Here is a 25,763-nt window from a genome sequence, read left to right on the forward strand (position 1 = left end):
AATGTGATGCGGAATGTAAGAGGCACAGAAAGAAAGAACGTTTGCCAATCAATTCTCCATGAGAACCAAAGTTCATTTTAAACAATTTTGAACGAGTCAAGCACACTGCAACAAAATGCAGCTGTTTTATTTCTCTTATCCGTTCTGAGGTTTCCTCGGCTGTTTAATAATCTGCATGCTATTCAAGGTACAGCAGATATATGAAATGAATGTGTTGTGGTTTGTTTTGTATTGTTATGGGTTTGTGGGGGGGGGGGTCAGATTTCCCTACATCCCTGGGTGCCAGATCTACCCCATAATTCCCGGGATCAGTAAAAGTTGGAATTAATCAAAGTTTGGTTAAACTGGATTTAGTTATGCTGATGAGCCAAGTCAGCTTGGCAGAAGACAAAGGCTGGTGATGGCCCACCAAGGAAACCATCAGAGGGCAAGACTGCCGGGCAAGGAGAAGTGGGGCACATTTTTGTTGGCTGCTAGTAGGCAGAGGAAAGGGGCAGTTTTAAGGTTTCAGCTTTGAATGATGTAGGCTTGGGGAGGTCCTTGGAGTCGGTTAGCAGCAAGAAGGAGAAGGAAGGGCAGAACTCCAAGTGAGCTGGGGAAGACAGGCTGCACTAAGAGACAAGAGAAGAAGGCTTTTGCCATCCTTTGACTCCAATGCTGCCCTTAAAGGGGAAACCGGACCCTCAAAGGATGCGAAAGCTCTGCAATCCCGCCATCACAGGCTCAGGCTATATATGTGTGTGTAAAGAAGCCATATAGTATAAAGAAACTCACAGAAGTGCCATATTTAACATTGTGCTACAAATGAAAACACATCCAGACATATTATTCAACTTACGCAGGCTCTAGTGCAAGTTCTGCCAAAAATGTAAAGAAAAATTCCTACAGAACCAACTTATCAAACCACTACAGTACAGTATGTGATTTCTGTTTGTGAAACAGAGGAAATGGCTATCTCCCTTCCACTCATAGTTCTTTGAAGGAAACCCTCCAAACTCCTGTGCTGAAGTTCTTAAATGTAACTAAGAATATAACTCTACAGCATAGAGGTGGACAATCTGTGTCACACATGCCACAAGAGGAAGGACTAAGGACAGCCACATAGCCCTGTCACTCCAAGACAAGAGACAGGAAGTCCTTGAGCCTGGTTGTGACAGAGCAACTGCTACACAACTTCCTGCCTGCCTGCCTGCCTGCTTCTTTTGAGCTGAACTCTGGTCTCCCCACTTTCAGTAGACAGGTACTGTAAGCACATTCTATAGCAGTACTGTCTATATCAGTACACTAAAGTAGTAATATCTCATATGCTAGACTTTACATCTATTTTATTATTGAAAAGAGAAGTGAACAACAATAAGATTAAAGCATCCTACCAAAGTCAACCATAAAAATCATGGAAAGATAAAACTTGTAACATGCTTGCCAAAAAGCCTGGCTACCATTACTGTACCACAAAGTGGGGGCTCTCTCTCGATATATTTGTTATTCTACCCTTCTACATTGTTGGAACAGCGGGGGTATGCAGACTGTCCCAGTGTTTCTTCTTCTGTTCCTCAGCCCACCTATCGAGTTAAGATTGCATGTTGGCCGTTTCCTTAAGTTTCTAGAGAAATTTATCTGAATTGTTTACAGCTTGCTCCACTGACTTCCATGCAGAAATGTCAGGTGTCAAGATGATGTGCATTAAAAAAACAATAGAAATAACAGGGCCCACAACTGGTGTCATAACAGCAATTAAAAAGCAAGTCTTTGTGTGGCTTAAACATACATGCCACTATGTTTCTCTATAAAATACTTATACCTGTACTAAAAAAAAAAAAGGAAAATTGGTTGAACGTGACAGCTCTCTCTTTTTTTAATGAGAACATAAATTCTCTAGCTATATTTTCTTAGGTTTCTCAGAAAGAGCTTTTCTGTTTTCTATACTTGCTTCAATACAAAAGAAAGAAAACAAACCAAAATGTTCAGGATTCCTGAAAGCAAGTCTTGTTTTGCACACACAAACACACAGTCAACATTCAAGTATTTGGAAGTTGCTAGAAACAAGTGTTCCGCGGTTATTCTGTGAAAGGAAAAACCCTTTCTTCTACAGCTCGCTTCATGCATTCAAAAGGACACCTGGGGGCATAAAATGTGTGGGATGGGCAAGTGGACCCCAGCCCCATCTCCAACACCTATGCGCCTCTCAGACGTGGAAGTTCCACCCATGGCCTTTCTCAATCAGGTAGGAAGGTCTGGAGGGCTCTTCTAAGCATAGTCAGTGGAATACACTTAGAAGTTTCCTCAGGATCCAGAACTCTGATCATGCTAATTTCCCTTAATATTTTCTGATTTGATATTGCTGTGTAGGCTTTTCAGTAATTGTAGATTCGGAACCTTGCTATTAAGGGAAATTATCCAAATAATGCAACACTCATGTTTATGGAGCTAGTCACTGGTAGTTCACATATTTTGCATAGGCTCTTTATTTTCTGAATTTGATTCTGTCAGTGGGTAACCAAGCATAGCTGTGACATCCATACTTTGGAATTCCCAGCCCACTGAAAATCTGCAATATCCTCACAGTTACTGAAATATCCCTGGTGAGTCAAAATTGTTGCTGAAAAAAATGTGCTCTTGATAAATTATTTTTTTCCCCTGAAACACCTTGGGCTCATAATAAATGAGACCATGCAGCACCCAAATTACCCCCCAACACACATTTTGTGGGATTTTAGGGGTGCTACCTTGGTTCTGTGATTGGTTTTACAGTTGTCCCCAACCTCACAAGTTGTATGGAGTATATCCAATGAATGTTGGTGTCCTGTAGTTGTTTTTATTGCTGCTGATAGTCCTTTGATAGAGGGGTTCATTAACAATTGCTTTTAAATGATTTCACTCATTCATTCAATTTAATTTAATTAACTAGCTGTCTTTAATATTTGTGTTCCTTCTGAGTACCTTTTTTTTGAAAACCAGATAAAGATGTATAAATAAATAAGAAAAATAAACAGAAAGCTTTGAGATGCAGGGGTAGTTTATATTGCTCAGTTATTAGGCAAAAAGTGAATGAACTCCATGGCCCTATTTTAATTGTACACTGTTGCCAAGGGTTGCTGCATATATTAGATATAATGAAGCAGTATATAAGTTTTATGAAATAAAATAAATAAAATTATTGGGGACCTGGAAAGAAGTGCAGGCTGCAAGCCATTCACAGTACACAGCACAGAAAAGCAGACTTTGGAGGCACACACAGAAATAGAGAAGAAAACAATTTATTGGGCTCAAAATGTTCAGGGACCTGATAGATGTACAATATTTTTATTATGCAAAAAGGGACAAATGATTGAACAATAAGCTGGACTAATTGTATTCTGAGTCCCCCAAATTTCCTCCACTAGAGAAACTCAAATTAGATTTCAAGGAAGCTGAAACACTGCTTGGGAATTATGTAAATTCTGTGCATAAGCATAAATTTAATTTCCCTAATTCCATAATGAAGGGCTGAGGAATGAACTGTGCAGAAAATAGTGCAGAAAACCCACTATCTGATCTCAGGACACCCAAGACTTTCTTTGGTTTCTTAGCCTTCAAGTAAATTTGAAAAACCATTGCCTGCAATGATGAAAACTGGACACTGTAAAATCCTGATAGACTTTAGAAGCCAGATTAGCATCAGAAACTAAAGTACTAGGTATAGTACATATGCAGGACATCAACACTTAGGATGCAATCTTATTCCCATTAACTGGAGAGTAAGCCCCATTTAACTTAGTGGGACTTACATCTGAGTACATATGCAAAGGATTGAGCTCTTAGTCATACAGTAAAATTTGATTGCTTAATTTATTTTCTTTTTTTAGAACCTGCTTTGCAGAAACATTAAACTAACAGGATTAGATGTCTGTCCTAGAATACATTAATTGAACTGAGTCTACTAGTGGCCTAAAGAAATAAAAATACACCCTCTTAAATTAATTACTATGGTACAGTAATGAGATTCTCTAAAGAGCGGAACAGATGCATGCATAAAACAAAACCCTTCTCTCTGTATTAATCAGCTTGAACTCCAGTGGCAGAGTCATCATCTTCAGAGGTACTGAAGACAGTTCATAAGGGCAAACATTCCCAATGAAACAGTAGCGCTTCCTCTTAATTTAACTCAGTAAAATTATGCACCTATTGGTTGATTCAAGCACTCCCAAGGCTAGAGGAAGCAATTGTCATGCAAACCCTTATGAATGGCATACAGAGAACTGCAACCTATATAAAAAGCCAACACGTCTGTTGAAATTTTCAAACAAGGCTCCACCAGATATTTCTTCTCTTTTGGGGAAACAGCCTGGAGTTAATTAGATTTTGGGCATTAGAAGATGAGCAATTAAATAGTCCTGAGATGGTATGTTTGATGTTGTTGGGGCCAGTAATGGTGTTGTCCGGATGTATGTGGCAGCAAAGTTGGCATCTGGGTTTATTGCAGGCTCTGGTACCAGTGTCTATGTTCAGTCCTGTTGTTGTATTATTGTGGGTGAGGAGTTGTTTAAGATTGGGTGGCTGTCTGTAGGCGATGAAAGGTCTTCCTCCCAGAGCTTGAGAAAGAGAACTCTGTCATTGTCTAGGAGAGGTTGTAGATCTCTGATGATGTGTTGTACTGTTTTAATTTGGGAGCTGTATGTGATTACTAGTGGTGTTACTTGGGAGCTGTATGTGATGAAGTTAAACAACAGATCAACAGAGCCAGACTGATACCCAGACAGAACTTGCTGCAAGACTGACACAAAAAAGAAAATAACAAAACACCACTAGTAATCACATCTTCTAATACTGTGTATGCCATCAAATGCCAACAGTGCCCTTCAGCTCACTATATTGGACAAACAGGCCAAACCCTACACCAAAGGATAAATGGACATAAATCTGATATCAGGAATCACAAGACAGAGAAACCAGTAGGAGAACACTTCAGTCTCCCAGGACATTCTATACAAGATCTCAAAGTAGCTGTCAGGGAACTGCCGATGGGCAGGGAGAAGGTGCGGGGGCTGTCGAGGGACAGAGAACCACAGCGCCACTCTAGCAGCAGCCTTGAATCCAGCGAGGAAAGCAGGATGTGTCTTAGTGGGGGGGAGCAGCAAACAGATAGTTTGGTGGGAACAGGGCACGGGGATGCTACAGAGTCCCGACACACACCTGGAAGAGTGGAGGAGTAAAGCACAGTCGCACTTCTGTCGCCCCAGGTGCATAGAGGGATGAAACGTAAGGATTCTAGGAGGAGATTCAGAATACCGAAACTTTTATGTTGGAGGAGGAACCGGCAGAGGCCACTCCCGGATTCTGGTAAGGTACAGACTCGAGCGGTCATGAACTCTGAGGCTCTGCTTGTAAATAGCTTGTAAATAAACTGTTATATAAGTATCCAGACGGATCGGACTCTTTACTCCGAGGAGGCACCACAGCAGCCTTACAGTAGCTGTCTTACTACAAAGGAATTTCAGAAATAGACTAGAAAGAGAAGTTGCTGAATTGCAACTAATTACCAAACTTAAAACCATGGAGAGACCTGGTCTGAACAAAGACATTGGATTCTTATCTCATTATACATGACAAAGTTATCTTTAACCATCTCACCCCTTGCTTTTTCCTGTAAGACAATTGCAGTCGTTAACCGTCGTCAACAGGTTTTCCACACTTATCAGCCAATCACCCATTCCCACCACCCTTCTGAGTAATACCCCTCCCGACTCTCTCACTATATACAGTATAAGGGTCTGGTGACTTCTGTTTCAGTGTATCTGAAGAAGTGTGCATGCATACTCCTGGAAGGAATTTTTTTATTTTTTATTTTGTTTTGTATTTACTTGCCTGCCCTGCAAAAAATGTGTGGTGATTGTTATATGAATTGATTGGAGTGACAAAGTTAGTGCCCTAGAACAAATTTATGTCTTCGGGACTGCAAATTACCTGGGTAATACCTGGCAAGGCCAGTTGCACTGCCAAAAACTTGCCAAAGCAAGGTTGGGTCTTCTTCTCTGTTCCTTTTAAAGACTTCATCTAAAGCTCCGGTCCAGTTCAGTTCATTCAACACAATTGTAGCTGAAAAAGACAAAAAAAGAAATTTGGTATTGCAAAACCATGGCTACATTTGTTACATCCTGAAATGAGGGGAGTGGGTGGCGCTGTGGCCTAAACCACTGAGCCTCTTGGGCTTGCCGATTAGAAGGTTGGCGGTTCAAATCCATGCAATAGGGTGAGCTCCCGTTGCTCTGTCCCAGCTCCTGCCAACCTAGCAGTTCAAAAGCAGGCCAGTACAAATAGATGAATAGGTACCGCTGTGGCAGGAAGGTAACTGCGTTTCTGTGCGCTCTGGCACTTGCCACAGTGTCCCGTTGCACCAGGAGCAGTTTAGTCATGCTGGCCACATTACCCAGAAAAGCTGTCTGCGGACCAACACCAGCTCCCTTGGCCTGAAGCAAGATGCGTGCCACACCCCATAATTGGCTTTGACTGGACTTAACCATCCAGGAGGCCTTATTTTGTACCATTCAACTTTTAGTACTATTACACAACAAAGTTTCACGTGTTTATTGGCAAGACTGTTTGAATGTTTGTCTCTCTTCTTCTTTGTCTTCTACTTCTTTGTATGTTTACGCTGATGGATGAGGGCTCTATCACACAATCATACAGCTTTGATTTGTTTTAAAAGAAGAAGGAAGAACAATAGTTTTTATTTTATTTATTTAGAGTTTTATGACCCAGCCTTCAGCAAGATCCCAGGGTGTCTTGCAAAAAGTTATAACCAAACTTACTGTAAAAAGACACCAATAACCAACAACATTGGGCAGCTGCTTGCCTAAAAACCGCAGAGTGAGATTGACACGGATGGCAACCCTCTTTGTGTGAGAGGGAGTGCGCTGCAAAGACTGTTGGTTATTTAATCTGTTTGAATGTCCTGTCTTTGTATTTCTACCTTCAACCTTTTTGAGTCCACACCTCCCTTGACCAACTACATTCATTTTGCAGCTCCCCTGTGAGGCTCAGGAGCCCAGTTACTTCACCCCTTGACTTGCCTGGTTGAAAACCACTGACCTAGACATTTGGTTAAAATGTTTTTCCCCCCTGGTCATTGTAGTTTTGCTTGTTTACTTTATGGCAGAATTGTTAATTGGTTGCTTATTGGACCTGTCCACATGATTTTGTCATTTTTTGTATATTGCTGTTTTTCTCTGGGTATTTGTATTACTTTGTTCCCCAACTCTCGGTTTGGAAATATTCAATGAAGAGCAGGCTATAAATACTATAAATAAATAAATACACTATAAAAGCACAGGGTGAGAGCAGTTCTAAGAAATAACAAAAATTTAAAGCGGCTGAAAAGCAAGTCAGAGAAGTTTCCAAGAGTTTGGCCTTTGCCTGCCTCTCACTGGCATCAAGGTAGGCATCAGGTGAGCCACCCTGGAGAGCGCATTCCATAGTTGGAGGCCATCAACACCCAGTAGGTTGTCTCCCCTGCAGCCACCACCCACCCTCAGACTGAAGGAGCACCCAAAGAAGGACCTCCATTCTCGGGGTATGGGCAGGCACACTGGCAGACCAGTAGTCTTTCAGGTGATCCTAGTCCCAAGCCATGGAGGCCTTTAAAGGACAAAACCAGTACTTTGAACAGAACACAGCAGTGGCTTGAAGTAGCAGGTTGGCATTGCTGCACCTGTGCCTCTGATTCAGTGGAGACGTTGAGAAAGGAAGTCAGACTGGGCAGTAAGTACGACTCATTTCATTTAAAGGTGAGCCAACCTATATTCCAGTTTCTGGAAAAATGCATGAACCAAAACGCAGCCAATATTTGAAGTTCAGACTTCTCTGAATTTTGCAATATACACAATAGTGAAAAATAACATTAAAAAATGTTTCACAAAAATGTGTACATTAGGAGAAGTTTGCACCCAAATGCTGGTGGATTTTCATGAGGTTTGTTTGTTTGGTTTTTAAAATGCAAACTGATGTGGAAATATGGAGAATTGAACTTAAGAAATTGGGGGGGGGGGGAGAGAAACTGAGAGAAACCTTAACTAACAGATTTTCCCAACCCTACCAGGCAGGTAGACTATCAATGCCAGAAATACACAGACTGAGAATGGAAGTCTCCACACTGAGAGGAGCAATTTTTTACCTCCCTGGCAATGTCAAGAAAGGCGGTTATTATTAAAAGAAGAACGGACGGCCTTCCACCCTATTCCCTATCCCAAACGCTTATGCAGAAGCCATTGTCTCCACAGGTTTTCCAAGATGAATGATTCAGCTGGTGGCTTGAATGAAGGGTTCCGGAGAGGGAAGCCAGGGAGACAACCCCCTCTCCTCATCTCTCCGCCTCAGCCGCAGTGTTATTGCCAAGATGCAGGAAGAAGAAAGCAGGGGTAGGCCTTTGTGGGCTCATCCTGAAGCTATGTCTATTATCTCTAGCCCTCATGCTGGCTTCACATTCCAGGATGTCTGTTGTGGAACTTTGCTACTTTGAGGTTTGTTCTCTAGTGGAAATCAATAACGAGGTACTGGGTAGCACAGCAAAAATAATTTATTCTTGTGCCAGAATGGTGTCCCATCCACCTCATGGTGCAGACAGGAGACCCTACCTACAAGTTACACTGATGCTTTCCACAAAACAGCTTGGTGCATGTGTCATTGATTCTAAAGCCCTCCCAGACTTGCTTTGTTAACTTCTAGCTCCACCACAGGCTTTATCCATTACCTTGTGGTTAAGCAAGTTTCCTGTTGTTGCCTGGAACAAGGTGTTCAGAGATGCAGCTGTTAGCAACTTAGCTATTATTTATGTTTTCACTCATTTCTCTTGACCAGGCACAATTCCTAACACAATGACAACACATGACCAATATGTTCTGTGCTTTTAGATATACAATAGTCTACATTTCCAAAGAACAAATTGAAAATAACGGTTTGATTAAAAAAAATTACAATATTGTAGTAATGCATAGTAAGTGTACAAACTGACTACATAAATTTACCAGCTTGCCATGTTCCTAGTACACAAATTGAATACAAGGGTCTGTTGGGAATGTAGGAGACTGTGGCTCAGGGAGCTAAAGGGGAAGAAAGGCCCCAAATGTAACAATGGATCAGCAGGCTTTCATATGCAGTTGAACCAGACAACTCCTAGATATCTAATCTTATTCAGTCTTTTCTTTGGTGGAGCTCTCCAGAGTTTATATCGGGGCAGAAAAATTGGGGAACGCAACCATGTGATCACAGCCTCGTCATGTACGAAAGTGTAGAAGTAACGCCATAGATGGTGTTTTGAGTCAACTGCAAACGTTAACACAGGGTATCCTTTTTGTGGGAGATACTAAATTAATAAAACAGCTTCCATGGGGGCTTTAAAAAGACGGAGAGGGAGAACAGAGCATTAAATTGTAACATTAGAATTGTAAAGCCGAGCTGGGACCAAAATCCAAGAGCGTGCTCATTATTGCAAGTTAACAGTGTTTTCATGTTTATGGATGTGATCATTTGCAGAGATCAGCTGTGTGCGCATTAATATTCATGAGTAGAGCCAGCTTTTGAATTAACTTGAAATACAAGAAAATTTATATTCATAAGCATGATCAGATAAACACTAAGTGGCCAAAGATATAGAAATCCAGATTCCTAAAGCTGACCCTGGCCAATTCTTGGGTTACTCACACAAAAATTAGTATTAGTGTGCAACACAAATTTGTAGAGCAAAAGACATGAAAGTAGGGCCATGTCGACTTCTGGACATTTCTGGATTAATAATTGAGGGAAACAAACAATGAAACTTAATTATGAAACTGATAAATAGCTATTCCTTTCATTCTGCTTTAATCAGTCATAAATGCATCCCTAAAATCCAAAAATAACCCACTCATGCTAGGCAACAGCTGGCATTCAGTTAATTGGAACAGAACAAGGTTTACTTGTCAGATGGGGCATTATCACTTCTTCTTTGTCTTTTCTGATGGTGTTTCAGGGCTGGAGGTAAACAGGTTGCAAAGCTGGCAAACTCTACATTCATTAACAAAGGATTAAAGGAATGGGAGCCTAGGAAAGGTAAACATGCATGCATGGGGGAGGGGGGGATAAAATAAAATCCCCCTGGTTATGATCTCACCAAACAGCCTTCTTCCAAACATACTATCATTTATTCATAAGAGCTCTTGGTTCCTATTTATATGAGAGCCAGGAGAAATTCAAATAGGAGCAAAGAAGCTCAGTGTAGCTCTCAGACACAGGTATATAGCATCAGAACACAAAGCTTTATATCCCAAGCTTCATCCCAAGGTCTTGCTAATGTGCAAGTCAGCACAGGCAGAAAACTAAGAATTAATCTCTAAAGATCTCAAGCAAACTAAAAATTAAAGTCTTAACCATCTCAGGTAATTCCAGTTATCTGTTTGTTGCTAATGGGCTGGTGCCGGGGGCGGGGGGGGGGGGGATTCACCATTCATAGCATAATTTCTGAATGTAAAGAAGACTCTTAAAACATTTAATGGTAGGAAATAACTTATTGTGCTTTTCCAGAAAGTATTATTGGGAGCATCAGTGTCTTTTTGGAAACTAATAAAGAAAAGATTCCATCTGTCTAGTCTGCAGCCCACTGTGGATTTTTTTTTTAAAGGTAAAGGACCCCCGGAAGGTTAAGTCTAGTCAAAGGTGACTATGGGGTTGTGGCGCTCATCTCGCTTTCAGGCCGAGGGAGCTGGCGTTTGTCAGCAGACAGCTTTCCAGGTCATGTGGCCAGCATGACTAAGCCGCTTCTGGCACAACAAGACACCATGATGGAAACCAGAGCGCACAGAAATGCCGTTTAGCTTCCTGCCACAGTGATACCTATTTATCTATTTGTACTGGCATGCTTTTGAACTGCTAGGTTGGCAGGAGCTTGGACAGAGCAACGGGAGCTCACCCCAATTGCGTGGATTTGAACCACTGGCCTTCCGATCGGCAAGCCCAAAAGGCTCAGTGGTTTAGACCACAGAGAGTAGAAAATATTATTTATATAAGAAACAACAATGAATTTCCCTTATGTATATTAGGAACTTAATTTGCACAGATTTGGGGGGGGGGGAGCGGAACCACCAGCATGTTGTTTAAATCCATATTTATACATATAAGGAAAGCCCTGATGGATCAGATCAAAGACCTACTAACGCTTTGTTCTTACAGAGGCCAAACAGATGCCTATGGGAAGGCCAAAAACAGGACATTGGAGCAATAGTCCTGACTCATTTGTGATTCTGAGCAACTGGTATTCAGCTGCATACTTGTACAATTACATTCGATTTTTATTTCAAAGCTCTGGGTTCTACTGAGAAGCTGTTTGGTTTTCAAAAAGCGAAGCACAGGGGAAGCAGTGAGGCACCAAGGTACCAGAGGGTAGGTAGAAAGAGCCACAGAACCCCATTTTAGATGCAGCTTCACTCTGATTCCATTTCAGAAGATGCAGTTTTGCTCACTCTAGCTAAAGCTTAACACTGCAGCTTTTTTAGACATATCAGCAGTTTCAGCAGTTCAGCAGTTCAGCAGAATGTCAGTAAACGGCCGACCACAGACTTCCTCTTTTCCACACTATGTCTGGTTTCAGGGGAAGAGCTAACCACAACTCACCCCCATGACCGAGCCATTTCCTGTGAACATCAGCAGAAGCCAAAATAAGGTCCCAGGTGCAGTTGGGGGTCAACGGCTAGGCATTTAGGCACTGAAATAATAGCATATAGCACCTCCTGGCGGCTAAAGCAGCTTGAAACAGACAAAGGCAGCCGGACAAAGGAAATGTTCTGATTTGCTAACGCAGTATTATAATATTAGTTCTGATAGGCCAGGAGGAGGGATTTAGGAGGAGCTTTACTATGTCATAGAGAGTACTTAAGCTTGCCCCACAGGAGGTGGGGTGTGCATTTTGCCTTTTGCTTACTGAATGCACCTTATTGCAATAAAGAAACTTTGCTTTTGGAAACTTTGCTGCCTGAATCTTTCTTCTGGTCTTATTGGGTCTAGGCATACAGGCGTAACATTTCTGGTGCCGTCAAGGACTCGGATCGGGCCTTAAGCCCTCGACCAGAGGCAGCCCCCTTGCCTCCAGGTAGGGCGGCAGGTGTTGGTCAACAGCCCTGTGACCTTGCGCGCACCACCTCAGTCTTAAGAGTTGGAAGGGATCAGAAGGCATCTTGACCCCCCTCCGCCCTGCAAGGAGTGGCAACGGACAAAGAACCGGGGAGACAGGGAAGACAGCCGGCTTTTGGTGAGTACTGACCCTCTATATTAATTAGAGGAAGGGGGATTTGATCGCTCCCCAGCGTATGGTATTAGCCAGCAGGTAAGGGGTCCTCTGGCGAACCCATATACGCAGAGGTAGGACAGGTAGGGCAGGTAGGGCAGGTAGATACATAGATATGTGTAGGTAGGCAAGAAAGGACAAAAGGGGAAAACTTTGGGAGGTATATGTGTGTGGTGTGTGAATAAGGTACTCCAGTGATTGTGTGTATGCATGAGAGGCCGGGGCGTTAGTGCCACTAGCCAAGCGACGTGTGGTCCCGAGGTGCGGTTTCAGGTAGCGCGAGCTCACCTGGCCACTAACAGGACGCGGAGAAAGGTGTGTGATTGTACCCTGGTAGGAGCGGAGTACCTCAGCAGCTCAGGATGGGAGGAGGGTCCAGCAAAGGGACTCCCCTCCAGTGTTTTCTGGACCATTGGAAGGAAGCCACAGAGGGCGACGATTGGGGATTCCCGTTGAGGAAAGAACGCCTACGATCCCTGTGTGAAGTAGACTGGCCAACACAGGGTACAGGCTGGCCCTCCGAGGGAAGCTTTGATGAGAACCTCATCAATCCCTTATGGCGGACTATAATTGACAATCATCCAGACCAGATCCCATATATCTCAACGTGGAAGGATGCTGTAGATGATAACCCCCCGTGGTTGCAAAGATGCAGAAAAACGCCACCAAGGGCAAAGATCTGCAGTATACAGAAGTTAGCAAAACACCCGCCAGTACTGGACAGTCAAGAAGAGGAGCTTATGGTTCCGCGGCCACCCCCTTATGCGCCCCCAGTACAACAGCCCCAGAACGCAGACCCACCGGCTGGGGCAGAAGGGGGACAGGGGAATAGGGTGAAGGTCCCTAACACCCAAACCCTGGAAGAAATATACCCAAACCTCAGAGAATTAAGGGAAAAGATAAGCCGGTATAGGTCCTCCAATCCTAAGCATAGAAGTGCAGCGGCAGCCTACAGCAGGGCCCGTAATCAGGCACTGAAAGACTATGCAAAAAGGTGCAAGGAAGCACCACCAGAAGACCTAATTGCCCCCCTTCGGGTGGTATGGAACAATCCACCCCCACCTGATGCACCTTTAGTCGATGGTGGACCCCCACCTCAGACGTACACCATGCAGTATGTCCCCTTTAGTACAACAGACTTGATGAATTGGAAAATACACACCCCACCCTTTAGTGAAAAACCTAAAGCTATGGTGGATTTAATGGCATCTATCTTCGCTGCCCACGAACCAACCTGGCCAGATTGCCAGCAGTTGCTGAATACCCTTTTTACCACAGAGGAAAGAAGGAGGATAGATCAACAAGCATTAGAACACTTGAAGGAACAGAGAGTGTTAGAAACAGATTGGCCCACTCGATATCCATTGTCTGATCCCAAATGGAACGCAAACAATGATGGAGACCGAAACGCCCTAAAAGCATATAGGGAAACTCTCCTACAAGGTATTCGAAGGGCAGCTAGGAAGCCAACAGACCTGTCCAAGGTCTCAGCTGTGACCCAGAAGGCAGATGAGAGCCCTGGAGATTTCTGGAACGGTTAATGGAAGCCTATAGAATCTGGACTCCATTTGACCCCGACCTCCCCGAGTATGCGGCGATGGTCAATAGCTCATTTATCGCACAATCCACTAAAGATATAAGGACAAAGATACAAAAGCAGGATGGGTTTCAAGGAAAGTCCCGGAGTGAATTGATGGCAATTGCCCAGCGAGTGTATGACTATAGAGGGGAGGAGGAGAAGAAGGAAAAGAGGAAGAGGACAAAGAGGAAGAGGGCTTGGAGGAAGATACCCCAGAGGGACCAACCAGAGATATTTCGCTGGGAGCCCAGTATTCTGTTATAACCACGCCTGTACAATCCAAAAGCCTAGAATCAGTGAACATTGTGGGAGCCACAAGTGATTTGTTCAGGGAGGCATTTGGAATGTCAAATTGAAGGATGCCACCTCACCCATCAGTTCCTGTATATGCCCAAATACCCAGTGCCCTCACTGGAAAGAGACGTCCCCTCAAGATACAGGCACAAATTATTTTGTCCCCAAAGGACCAGAAATGCAGCTATTTCCACGAGTGACCAGCATATTGTCACTAATGGCGCCTAGAGAATATTCTTAGGAACTTTTGGCAGCCCTGATCACAAAATCCCATCCATTTACTCATGGGAAAAGTGACAGAATAAATACCTGAAACTCTCCAAGCTCCACCAGGGGTGTGGGCTGAAGATAATCCCCAGAGTTGGCCAAAAATATCCTGCATATAATTCTTAATGTAAGGTCCTAGGCAATGCCAGTCTCAGTAAAACACTACTCTCACTTTCCTGCCACGATGGGCGGCAGAAGGAGCCCAGAAACACTTGAACTGATTATTGAATCTTGGCTTACTCAAACCCCTTTGATTCTGGCCACAAGGATTTTAAAAAAAATTGGTAAAGATGGCCAAAACTTGGAAGAAAAGGAAAAGAAGTTACAGAAGAACTGTTATACTTGTTATGGGAGGCAGGATACAAAGTCTCCCGGAAAAAAGCACAACTGTGCTTGGAAGAAGTCCAGTATCTAGGCTATAATGTGTCACACCAGCAAAGGGCTTTGAGACCAGAGAGGAAAGAAGCCATATGTCTTATAAGGAGGCCCACGACTAGAAAACAGTTGCGTGGTTTTCTAGGAGCAGCAGGATGGTGTAGAATTTGGACACCAGGATTCAGCATAATAGCAAAACCTCTAAACGAGAGTACCAGGGGAAAGGAGAAAGACCCTTTTGTGTGGGGACCAGAGCAGCAAAAGGCTTTTGAGACTATTAAGAAATGCCTAATGGAGGCTCCGGCCTTGAGGCTGCCAAACCCAGAGAAGCCCTTCCAACTGTATGTGCATGAGCAGAATGGCGTGGCAGCTGGAGTTTTGACTCAGAAGCTAGGAAGCTGGAATCGGCCTGTAGCTTATCTTTCAAAGCAACTGGACCCAACAGCTAAAGGATGGCCACCCTGTCTGAGATCAGTGGCAGCCACTGCAGTCTTGGTGACAGAAGCAGATAAGTTCACCTTTGGCCAAGAAATGTATGTAAATGTACCCCATGCTGTTCTCACCCTCATGGAGTACAAAGGGAGCTACTGGCTGACAAACCCCCGAATGGCCCAATACCAGGGCCTGCTGTGTGAAAACCCAAGAGTGCACCTAAGAGTGGTGAATACCCTTAACCCCGCCACCCTGATGCCCCTACCAGACGACGAGGAAATAGAACACCATGATTGTCTCCAGGTGATGGACGAAGTTTATTCTAGCAGACCAGACTTGAAAGATGAACCCCTGAAAGAGCCTGATGTTGTATATTACACAGATGGGAGCAGCTTTGTATCCAATGGCGTTAGGAGGGCTGGGTATGCTGTGGTGACCAACGATGAGATTGTAGAGGCAGAAGCTCTGCAACCGGGAACCTCTGCCCAGAAGGCCGAAATAATTGCACTCACTAGAGCCCTGCAATTGGCAGCTGGATGTAAGGCGAATATATATACAGATTCAAAGTATGCCTTCTTAACCCTGCATGCGCATGGAGCTCTATGGAAGGAAAGAGGTTTGATAGGAGCCCATGGAAAAGCCTTGAAGTATGGACAAGAAGTGGAAAGTCTATTAGAGGCGGTGTGGGCCCCTGAGAGGATTGCTGTAATGCATTGCAAAGGACATGGGCGAGGCAAGGATTTGGTCACCAGAGGCAACCATAAGGCAGACAAGGCTGCCCGAGAAGCAGCTATGCAATCACCACCTCCAACCGTGGCTGCACTCATCCCAGAAATAACCACTGAAGACTTGGAACCTCACTATTCTCCTGAAGAGCAAGAATGGGCACAACAGGAGGGAGCCCGACTGCAAGATGGGTGGCTACTCCTCCCAGACAACCGAGTGTCCGTGCCCCAACACTTGGCCAGCAAAATTGTGAGAAACTACCATGAGTCCACACACTTGGGTGGCACTGCTGCTAGGGAACATCTCGGGAGAAAATTGTATGTGCCTAACCTCTCACAATTAACTGCTGCTATCTCCCAGAGGTGTATCCTTTGTGCCAAAAACAACCCCAAGCAAGGAATGCAACCCCCACCGGGTGTACAACATGTGGGATACAGCCCTATGGAGAATCTGATTGTGGATTTTACTGAGTTGCCACCTGCAAGGACTTGCAAATATCTGCTAGTGTTTGTTTGTACGCTGACCGGATGGGTAGAGGCGTTCCCAACACGGACTGAAAAAGCCAGGGAAGTAACTAAGAAACTTCTAACCGAACTAATACCCAGGTTCGGACTGCCCAGGAGTATAGGGAGTGATAATAGACCAGCCTTTATCGATTAGGTAGTGCAGGAAGTGTGCAAGAAACTTCAGATAAAGAAGAGACTGCACTCTGCCTATAGGCCACAGAGTTCGGGAAAAAACTGAAAGGATGAACCGGACTTTGAAAATCCAATTGGCCAAGTTAACCCAAGAGACCGGACTGAAGTGGACAGATGTCCTCCCTATAGCTCTGTTCCGAATTCGAAGCACCCCCACCAAGAGACTTGAACTGTCACCATTTGAGCTCCTGTATGGGAGACCACCTCCATTTGTTCGTGAAAAACCAGCTGGACTGGACAGGTGGAAGAGCATATCACCTTCCACAAACAAATAATCTCTCTATCTGTCTGTCTGTCTCTCTGTGTCTGTGTGTTGTTGTTCCCTCAGCAGGTGGGCCCTCGAGCAAACACCGTGCAGCTTTGCTGAGCCAGTCCATCAGTTCCAGCCTGGCTATAGCTTGTGGGTAAAGGAGTGGAAGCGCAACCTTCTTACACGGTCCATACACGGTTCTCCTATCCACCCCAACGGCGGTGAAAGGCCGAGGTGACCCCCTGGAGTCGACACCCTGCTGTGCCTAGCCAGGAGTAGGTACTCAACGCACGGTGCACCAGTCTCCCCTGCTGCGTCTGACCGGCAAGGACGCCCAGCGCACGGGAGACCGAATTGAAGTAGCCCCTGCTGTGACACACTGGACGCTGTCACTCGACGCACGGGCCACCGGAAACCTCCAGTTTATGCAACGGAGACCATCTCCAGCAGAACCACATCAGAAAAATTGGTCAGAAGGACATTGTTATTAGTGGTTTGTCGACCAGTTGTTAGACAGGGCATAACTCTATAGATTGGGAGTGTTAGAGGTGTGAACAATGTTGGTCTAGGCTGTTGGGATTGGACGGGAAATTGGAAGGGAAAATCCTGTTGACCCCTTGAAATTGACTTTGTCAAAGTAACAATATCCCTTTCTATTCCCTTGCGTGTATATAGTTGGGAACCAGAGGGGGAGGGCCTAGTCTTTTATACCTATGGGTGTATTTTCACTGGAAAAGAGAATAGGGAGTCCATTCTACAGCCAAACAGTTCTTACTGTTAGAAAGTTATTCCTGACTATTTGCTACATTGCAACTGCTCTCAAGAAGTCAGAATAGGTAAAATATTCACTGATCCTATTCTTCTCACACTAATTTCATTAGTCCCTTCCAGTCCTCCAGTAAATGTCATCACCCTCCATAAGAAATATGGGCCATATTCAGCTGTAACAGTAAACCAGAATTTAGTCCTCGAGGAATGAACTTGGGGTGAGGCACTGGCTCTTATTCGACTTTCTCCAGTGTAGTCACAAGGAGATTTGAAGCTTTCACACCAGGGGACACGCCACCCAGAGTCACCAAAGGGGGGTGGGAAGTCCTTTTATGTACAGGAACCGCAGGCTTACCAAATATACCTGTGGTTGCCACGCAACTGCTTACAGTCCAAGGGACTGACTGGAGAAGGACACCATTACAACGTTCGCCTCATACATGGCAGCGGTTGTGAGTGGGGCTGAGGAGAAAGTGGCTGCAGGAGGAGAAGGGATGGTGGAAAGCGGCAGAGGTATCAACGAATATGATACGGATGTCTTTGAAGTGGAGAAGATCCTGGACATGAAAACCACAGATAGTAAAATACTATACAAAGTACGGTGGAAAGGTTATTCACCAGATGATGATACATGGGAACCTGATGAACATTTTGAAGACCCTATAGAGGTGTTTGAACACTGGATGGATCAAGTTATAGAGGAAATCTCAGTAGGTCAATCTGAAGAGGAAGCAGAACAAGCTGCTCCTCTCGATTGAAAGGGGGGAAATGAGGCACCAAGGTACCAGAGGGTAGGTAGAAAGAGCCACAGAACCCCATTTTAGATGCAGCTTCACTCTGATTCCATTTCAGAAGATGCAGTTTTGCTCACTCTAGCTAAAGCTTAACACTGCAGCTTTTTTAGACATATCAGCAGTTTCAGCAGTTCAGCAGTTCAGCAGAATGTCAGTAAACGGCCGACCACAGACTTCCTCTTTTCCACACTATGTCTGGTTTCAGGGGAAGAGCTAACCACAACTCACCCCCATGACCGAGCCATTTCCTGTGAACATCAGCAGAAGCCAAAATAAGGTCCCAGGTGCAGTTGGGGGTCAACGGCTAGGCATTTAGGCACTGAAATAATAGCATATAGCACCTCCTGGCGGCTAAAGCAGCTTGAAACAGACAAAGGCAGCCGGACAAAGGAAATGTTCTGATTTGCTAACGCAGTATTATAATATTAGTTCTGATAGGCCAGGAGGAGGGATTTAGGAGGAGCTTTACTATGTCATAGAGAGTACTTAAGCTTGCCCCACAGGAGGTGGGGTGTGCATTTTGCCTTTTGCTTACTGAATGCACCTTATTGCAATAAAGAAACTTTGCTTTTGGAAACTTTGCTGCCTGAATCTTTCTTCTGGTCTTATTGGGTCTAGGCATACAGGCGTAACAGCAGAACGGTTAATGGATTTCTAAAAAGGCACTAATAAATGTTGGCTGTTGCTAAGCCCTTGCACCCCACAAAGAGCCCAGCTGTCAGGAAAAGGATCAATACTCAAGTACATCTTCCCCTCCTCCCCTGAGGACCAGCATGTTGCAGAACTCAATATTATGTCGGTCAGTTCTCTTAACAAGCTGGGTGTCGGTGTCTCTGTCCGATTCACAAAGACACTAATTTTACACTTTCACAACAGAGAAACAAATCACACAGAACATATCAAGTTCTTTGGAGCTTAACATTGTCAAATAACTCTCATGCTACAAGAGCAATTATTGAACAAACACCACAAAATTAAGGATGTGGCTATAGCAGGATAGCCAATGTGGGGCCATCCACCAGCATCAGCCCAAAGTCACGAGATGATGTATGGAAGGCACCATGTTTTCTACACTTGCACTGCAGTTAGTGTAATCCTAGTCATCTCCTCTCAGAAGTAGCTAGCTAAGCGAGCAAAGCCACGTAAGAGGAAGGTTAGTCTCAGCCAGTTGCTCTGGGCAAATGGAAACAACGGAACATGTCTTTTTTCCACTGCCAATACTATACAGATATACAAGCTAGGTTCATCTTGCCTATACTGCATAAATTTCCAGGTCGCACAGTACAACTATATACTTCCCTGCTACTTCAAGATGAAAACCCAGAAGTTACATACTCAGTTGCTATACTTTGGACTGACATGATGGATATTGGTTTGCACCACAAACTAGGCCCAAAATGCAAGACCTGTGCTCCTCCGCACACCCTCCCTTATAGTTGCTTTTAACGGTTTGTCCCTGGTTTTATCTTTTAAAGTTATGTATGTACAGTGGTACCTCAGTTTTCGAACATCTTGGAAGTCGAACATATCGGTTTTTGAACGCCACAAATCCGGAAGTAAATGCTTTGGTTTTCAAACGTTTCAGAAGTTGAACGGTCTTCCAGAATGGATTACATTCAAAAACCAAGGTACCACTGTATGTATGATATAATCACCTTTTAATTACTAGTTTTTATTCCTTACCTGTTTTAAGTCTTATGTTTTCAGTTTATCCGTATGTTTTATCTTATGCTGGTCTGTGACCGAAATAAAGTTTGATACTGATACACTCAGAGGTAGGCCCCACTGAATTAAATGGGATCAACTCTCAGGTAAGTGTGTGTTGGATTGCCACATAAATTTACCACGTTTTCACCAGCTCCTGTTAATCCAAAGCAGTAAAATTTGTATGTTCCAGTTATTCCATTATAAGAATACAGTCAAGCCTTTTGCATGAAAAATAAATAAAACAACCACTTGTTTATTCTAGATACACAGTTCTCTCTTGTATTATCGAATGATTTTGTAAAACTGCTCAGTATTATTACTACTATTATTGAAAATAAAGCAGAGTCTGAACTCCTATGTTTGCAGCTACCTTTTGCATTTAGGTGGAGATGCTCCTGAGCAGTCAAAGCAATGCTAAAATCCTTGATTTCTCAATTATTTTATCTGATCAACCTTCACATTCAGGGAAGATGAGATAAAACCAGCTTGGAATCCAGATAAAAATAGTGAAAAACACATTCACCAAAAACAGCTCCAAATGAATCAGGAAATCCCTACACGATGCCTTCCTGGCTTGTTTTGGGGTCTTTCCTTTTATTTGTATGACCCTAAATTGGTCTATAGTGTAGCACTCATTAATCACAGCTCTGATTTCACTCACTGGCTAAGAAACAATGAAGATGGACATGGACTCCTATCTCACAAAGGCACAGTTCTGATAGGTACATGTACACTTTGCTCCAACACTTCTGTTCCCCAAGGGTTAGAGACTTTACCTATTCTGGGCACAATATATCAGTAGCCCCTCTCTTGGCGGCCCTGATTCCCAACCCCCAACCCATTTCCTCACCCAGTGGGCTTAGAGCCAGATAGGGCAGAAAGAGATGGGACATAAAATAAGCGTTTGTAGCAGACCAGGACATACAAATTAAAACATTAAAAATAAATAAGTCCTATTGAACTTGCTTCCTGATGTGCCCTTACTAGCACCTTTAACTTTTCAGCATCTGCTTTGTACAACAGGCATATCTATACAATTTCTACTTATGCATAGCATAGAGGCCCTTTTTCTTTCAGAGTGTGAGATTTGCAAACTGGATTGACAGTCGGCTAGCAAAGAACCTCAAGCTTACAACTGAACAGCCACTCACCACTAATTGAAAAGCTCATTTAAAAAATTAACAATCTTGGGTTTTGTTTTTTGTTTTGTTTTATCTGACACTAGGGTCAGAGGGTTGGACTGCTCCAACATTCAGTCTTATTTAGAACTGCAATCAATAAAACAACACATTATGGATCTCTCTTAAAACAGATTTATTCGATGTGTAGGCCCCTTGTCTGCATAGAAAGAGCTACACATATTTGAGAAGCCTAGCAGCTATTTACTATCTCTGAAAGATGTCATGTATGGTTCCCTAATGAGGCAGCTCTGCTTTTACTGGAGGGAAGAGAAAGGAGCTCTTCTGCCATTCATTTATTTAAAAGGCCTAACAGTGTAATGGAAAATATTGTGTGTTCGTCTTATATTTTTTTTATTTAGCAAAATTTATATGCCGCTTGATTGTACATAAAAATACACCCTCAAAGTGCTTCACAACAATGGAAAATAACGCATTAAAATTATAGCTTAAAGCAATTTTAAAGGTATTAAAATATTCAAAACTAAATGAAATAAAACACCCGTAACTTCTACATGTCTGGATAGACTTGCTGTAACGGATCTGCCCTTAGGGAGGGTATGGTCAGAAACCCCAGCATGTGAAGAGTTAAGGTTCCGCCTGTTTGAGTGGCAGTTCGCTCGCAGGAGGCGGGACTGTTCGCCCTTTAAAAGGAGGGAGCGGCAGTTGGTCAGGAGGGAGAAAGAGGGAGAGAGTGGTGACTGAGGGAGAGAAGGTTAGAGACCAGGATAGTGGTGGGTAGGTTAGGCTAGGTTGAAGGTTTAGTATGTTATACTGAATAGAAAGCCTTTTATGCCGTTATGAAACTACGTTTAAACATTTGATTCTCTGAAACGGTTATGCTCTAAAAAGAAAATAAAGACTGGTTTTGTTGCTGTAAGTCAGACATTGTCAATTTGTTGTTATAAACTGCTCACGAAGAGGTGAACCCAGGGAAGAGTCCAAACTATCCTGTGGGGTGTTAGTTTGTGTCTTAGGGGTTTCACTCAGGAGGGGCTGGCGGGCTGAATGCCACTGAGTTGCTAAAAGGGTTTAGCAGTCTGCTACAGTGAGGGATCTAGAGAGAGAAACCCTGGGGCTGTAGGCAATAAGGTGTTTAAGCCCTGAAGCCCAGAGCAAGGATTATAAACGGCCGCGGCAGCTGGACAAATACACTCCGGCTACTAAGATACTCCCGTTTTGTATCTACCAGGGAGTTTACTTCATTGACGGACCTCCGAGGGGCAGGTGGGGGGGCTAATTAGTTTGAGCCGGAACACCTGAGCAATAAAAAAATAAAAATAAAATAAACTTTAGTAACAGGGGAGGGAAGTGTGAAAGGGAGGTTTGTTGCACTTGCCTAAACAAGAAAAAATGTTTTAAGCAGGCGCAAAAAGTTCCAAACAGTAGGTGGTGCCACGCTAAAAGACTGATTTCCAAAAAGTATTATGTGGCACCTGTAAGAGTGCCCGCTCTGAAGTAGTCAAGGGGGGGGGGTAGAGTAAGGCAATCCTGCAAGTAAACTGGTCCCAAGCTGTTAAGGGGTTTATATACAAATAGCATTATATTATTAATAGTCTGTATTTATTTATACCCCACCCTTTTCCCTGACAGGTACTCAAGGCAGCTTACAAATAAAAAAAGAACAGTTAAAATCATTAAAAAAAGCAACTAATCATTGTTAGAATTAAAACTATATGCACAAAAAATCTATTAAAACCATACAAATAATGGCAATGAAAAGAGCACAGCACCAGCCCTTTCATTAAAAGCAATCAGTTCCCCAAAGCCTGTTGGAACAGGAAGGTTTTCAACTGTCCATGGAAGGACAACAAGGAAGGAGGGAGCCAGTCTAACTTCTCTGGGGAGGGAGTTCCAGAGTCTGGGAGCAGCCACCAAGAAGGCCCTCTCCTACAGACCTGTGAGGGTGGCAGGACTGAGAGAAGGGCCTCTCAAATATCTCAAAACCCGGACATGTTCACAGGAGGGAATGTGGTCTGTCAAATAGCTTGGACCTAAGCTGTATAGAGCTTTATAAGTAACACCTTCAAGTTGGCACAATGGCAAATACTGAAGTCCAACCTTTACATTCCCCTCCTCCTCCTCTGCATCTATACCCATATACACCTGACAGCTGAGGATCACGCTCCATGCATCTGACTAAGCCCACAAAAGCTTAAGCCACAATAAAATTTGTTAGTCTTTGATGTGCCATAAGACTCTTTGGTGTTTTTAATCTCAGATTAGTCTCCTTCCAAATCATTGTCTGGATGAAGCTTCAAATAAATTAAGAAAGTTAATAAAAGGGAATGAATTTACTTTGTCGTGCATGGCAGCCAATCTCAATAGACAGTTCATGGGCCCGCTCATCAATAAACTGGTTGTCTTCCACTATACAATATCACTCAGTGATCTCCCCAATAAAGTATTTGATATGGTGCAGCTATAGCTGTATTAATCTGGTATAATTGGCAGCAGATGCCACAAGGATGTAGCTAGAGAAATGAAGAATTTCTTTTAAAAAAATCTATATCTGACAACATTTATCATATCAAGTTGTTAAAGAAAAAGATTAATGACTGCCTCAGCAATAACATTTGCAATTTAGCATCCTCAGCTAGAGTTACACAGCAGAATAGCCAGTGAAATTAAGTGTTTTGAATTTCTAATCCAGTTCTGTTTATGGATTTAGGGTGTGTAACAACACTAGCACAACCCAATAAAATCACAACCCAATAAAATCAGCTACTAAATCCAGTAAAACATTATAATAATCAAATTGCACTAAAAGACAGTTTTCAAAGCGCTTCTAACAGAACATTTGAGTATGAACGCTGGAGAATGGGATTGCCAAAATTTTGATTTCTAAAATGTCAGCCAGTCTGAGGAGGGTTAGAGGGGCCTTGCAAATGATCTTAAATTTTCCATGCAAAAACATATGACTTGAGCAGTGTCATGCAAGACCTCAGATTTTGCTTGTAGCCAACAATCATAACCTTGTTTATTTGAAAATTCCTATTCCAATTTTCTAGAATAACATCCAATTAAAAAAAGTATTTTAACAGAATACTACTTAGCATTTATAAAGTGTTTGTAAAGCTTTCAAATGATTGCACGTATGTTGTGTCAGTACAACCATCCTGTAAGGTAGGTCACTTTTATGAAATCCAGCTATTGCATGGCTTTGCCTAAAGTTGGTCTAGGACAGAAATGAGTTTTGATATGGGGATTAAGTTGCAAGATGCTGAGTAAGGAACACAGACGTGTATGTACTGGACCTTTTGCCCCATTTCCCTAACGAGAAAATGTTTCTTCAAGTTCTGCTCCTTGTTCCAAAATATGCATATCTTATTATCACTTTTAAAAACCTTACTGGGAAAGGCAAGATGGGAGATGGTCTCGGGCATGTTGGCAGGGAAACCCCATCCTCAAATGCGTGTTCATACTTGTATCATCTTTAGGCAATGTGACAGGGAGAACACAGCATATGCTTTCAGCACAGAATTAAAAGGATCATTTCTGCAAACTTGGTTCAGTCGAATAACAACACTCACACCCTAAATTCTCGAGGCAGAGTGAAGAAAAACAACGAAGAGCAGCTATTCTCTTTTCCCCTGGGTAGGATATAATTGTGGCAGTACTCCAGGCTTGTATTAGGCATGGCTATTTTTAGATAGCTGATGATCTTGGCTCATGCCTCATACTGTCAGTAGAGGTGGGCGATTAGGTACAAAGCCATGAATTCAAATACAAAAGCTTATAGCCCCTTTTTTAAAATGTACAGTAAAATTTATGCATCCAGCAGAATTGGAGAGGTAGGTATTTCAATATTTTAGAGCTTATTGTATCACATAGTGCCACAAAACCAGCCACACAGCCCACCCACCACTGTACTTATTAGTTGAAAATAAAATGTGATGAGTGAGCAGGAAATGGAAAAGAAACAAAACAGATCCTGCATAATAAGAATAATGGGTACTCACCACTGCATCCTGAAATAATAAAACCAGGCCGCTTCATTTGGCTTATAAGAATATAGACTACTTTCTGTTTACAGTGGTTTATTTTAAACTCGTAATAGCAAAGCAAGCAAGTCCCTGAAGAATGATTTGTCAAACAATTGTTCCCCAAATGATGTTTTCCAGAAGCATGGGTTACCTTGAACCTCTGCTAACTTCCAAAATTCCCAAGATTTCCAAAAAATCCTGGGACCTCAAACTGAAAGATGAAGGCAGTTTCACATAAGCAGCAATGGTGCTTGGCATGGGTTAGCAGTGTTACACTTGTACTTTGCTTAGCAAATATGAATGTCTGGAGCTCAAATCCAGCCACAGTTCTCAGTATGTACATGGGTTTTTGTAAAGACGCACACCTGTCATGTATGTGTTTTTTTGCCAAAAACACACAATGTATGGCTGCAGGATGAC

The 25,763-nt window shown here is 43.2% G+C and overlaps 1 protein-coding gene across 9 annotated transcripts in view; it reads right to left on the bottom strand.

The window, feature by feature from the left end:
• Nucleotides 1–25,763, bottom strand: part of CACNA2D1 (calcium voltage-gated channel auxiliary subunit alpha2delta 1) — a 400,043-nt gene that overhangs the window by 113,853 nt on the left and 260,427 nt on the right. For all 9 annotated transcript variants that reach the window (XM_033162979.1, XM_033162986.1, XM_033162984.1 and 6 more), the window contains exon 8: nt 5,944–6,075. In XM_033162979.1, coding sequence (XP_033018870.1) covers nt 5,944–6,075 — 132 coding nt within the window. The remainder of the gene's footprint in view (nt 1–5,943; nt 6,076–25,763) is intronic.

The sequence above is a fragment of the Lacerta agilis genome, chromosome 10 (genome assembly GCF_009819535.1).
Source record: "Lacerta agilis isolate rLacAgi1 chromosome 10, rLacAgi1.pri, whole genome shotgun sequence".
In the NCBI taxonomy this organism is placed as follows: Eukaryota; Metazoa; Chordata; class Lepidosauria; order Squamata; family Lacertidae; genus Lacerta; species Lacerta agilis.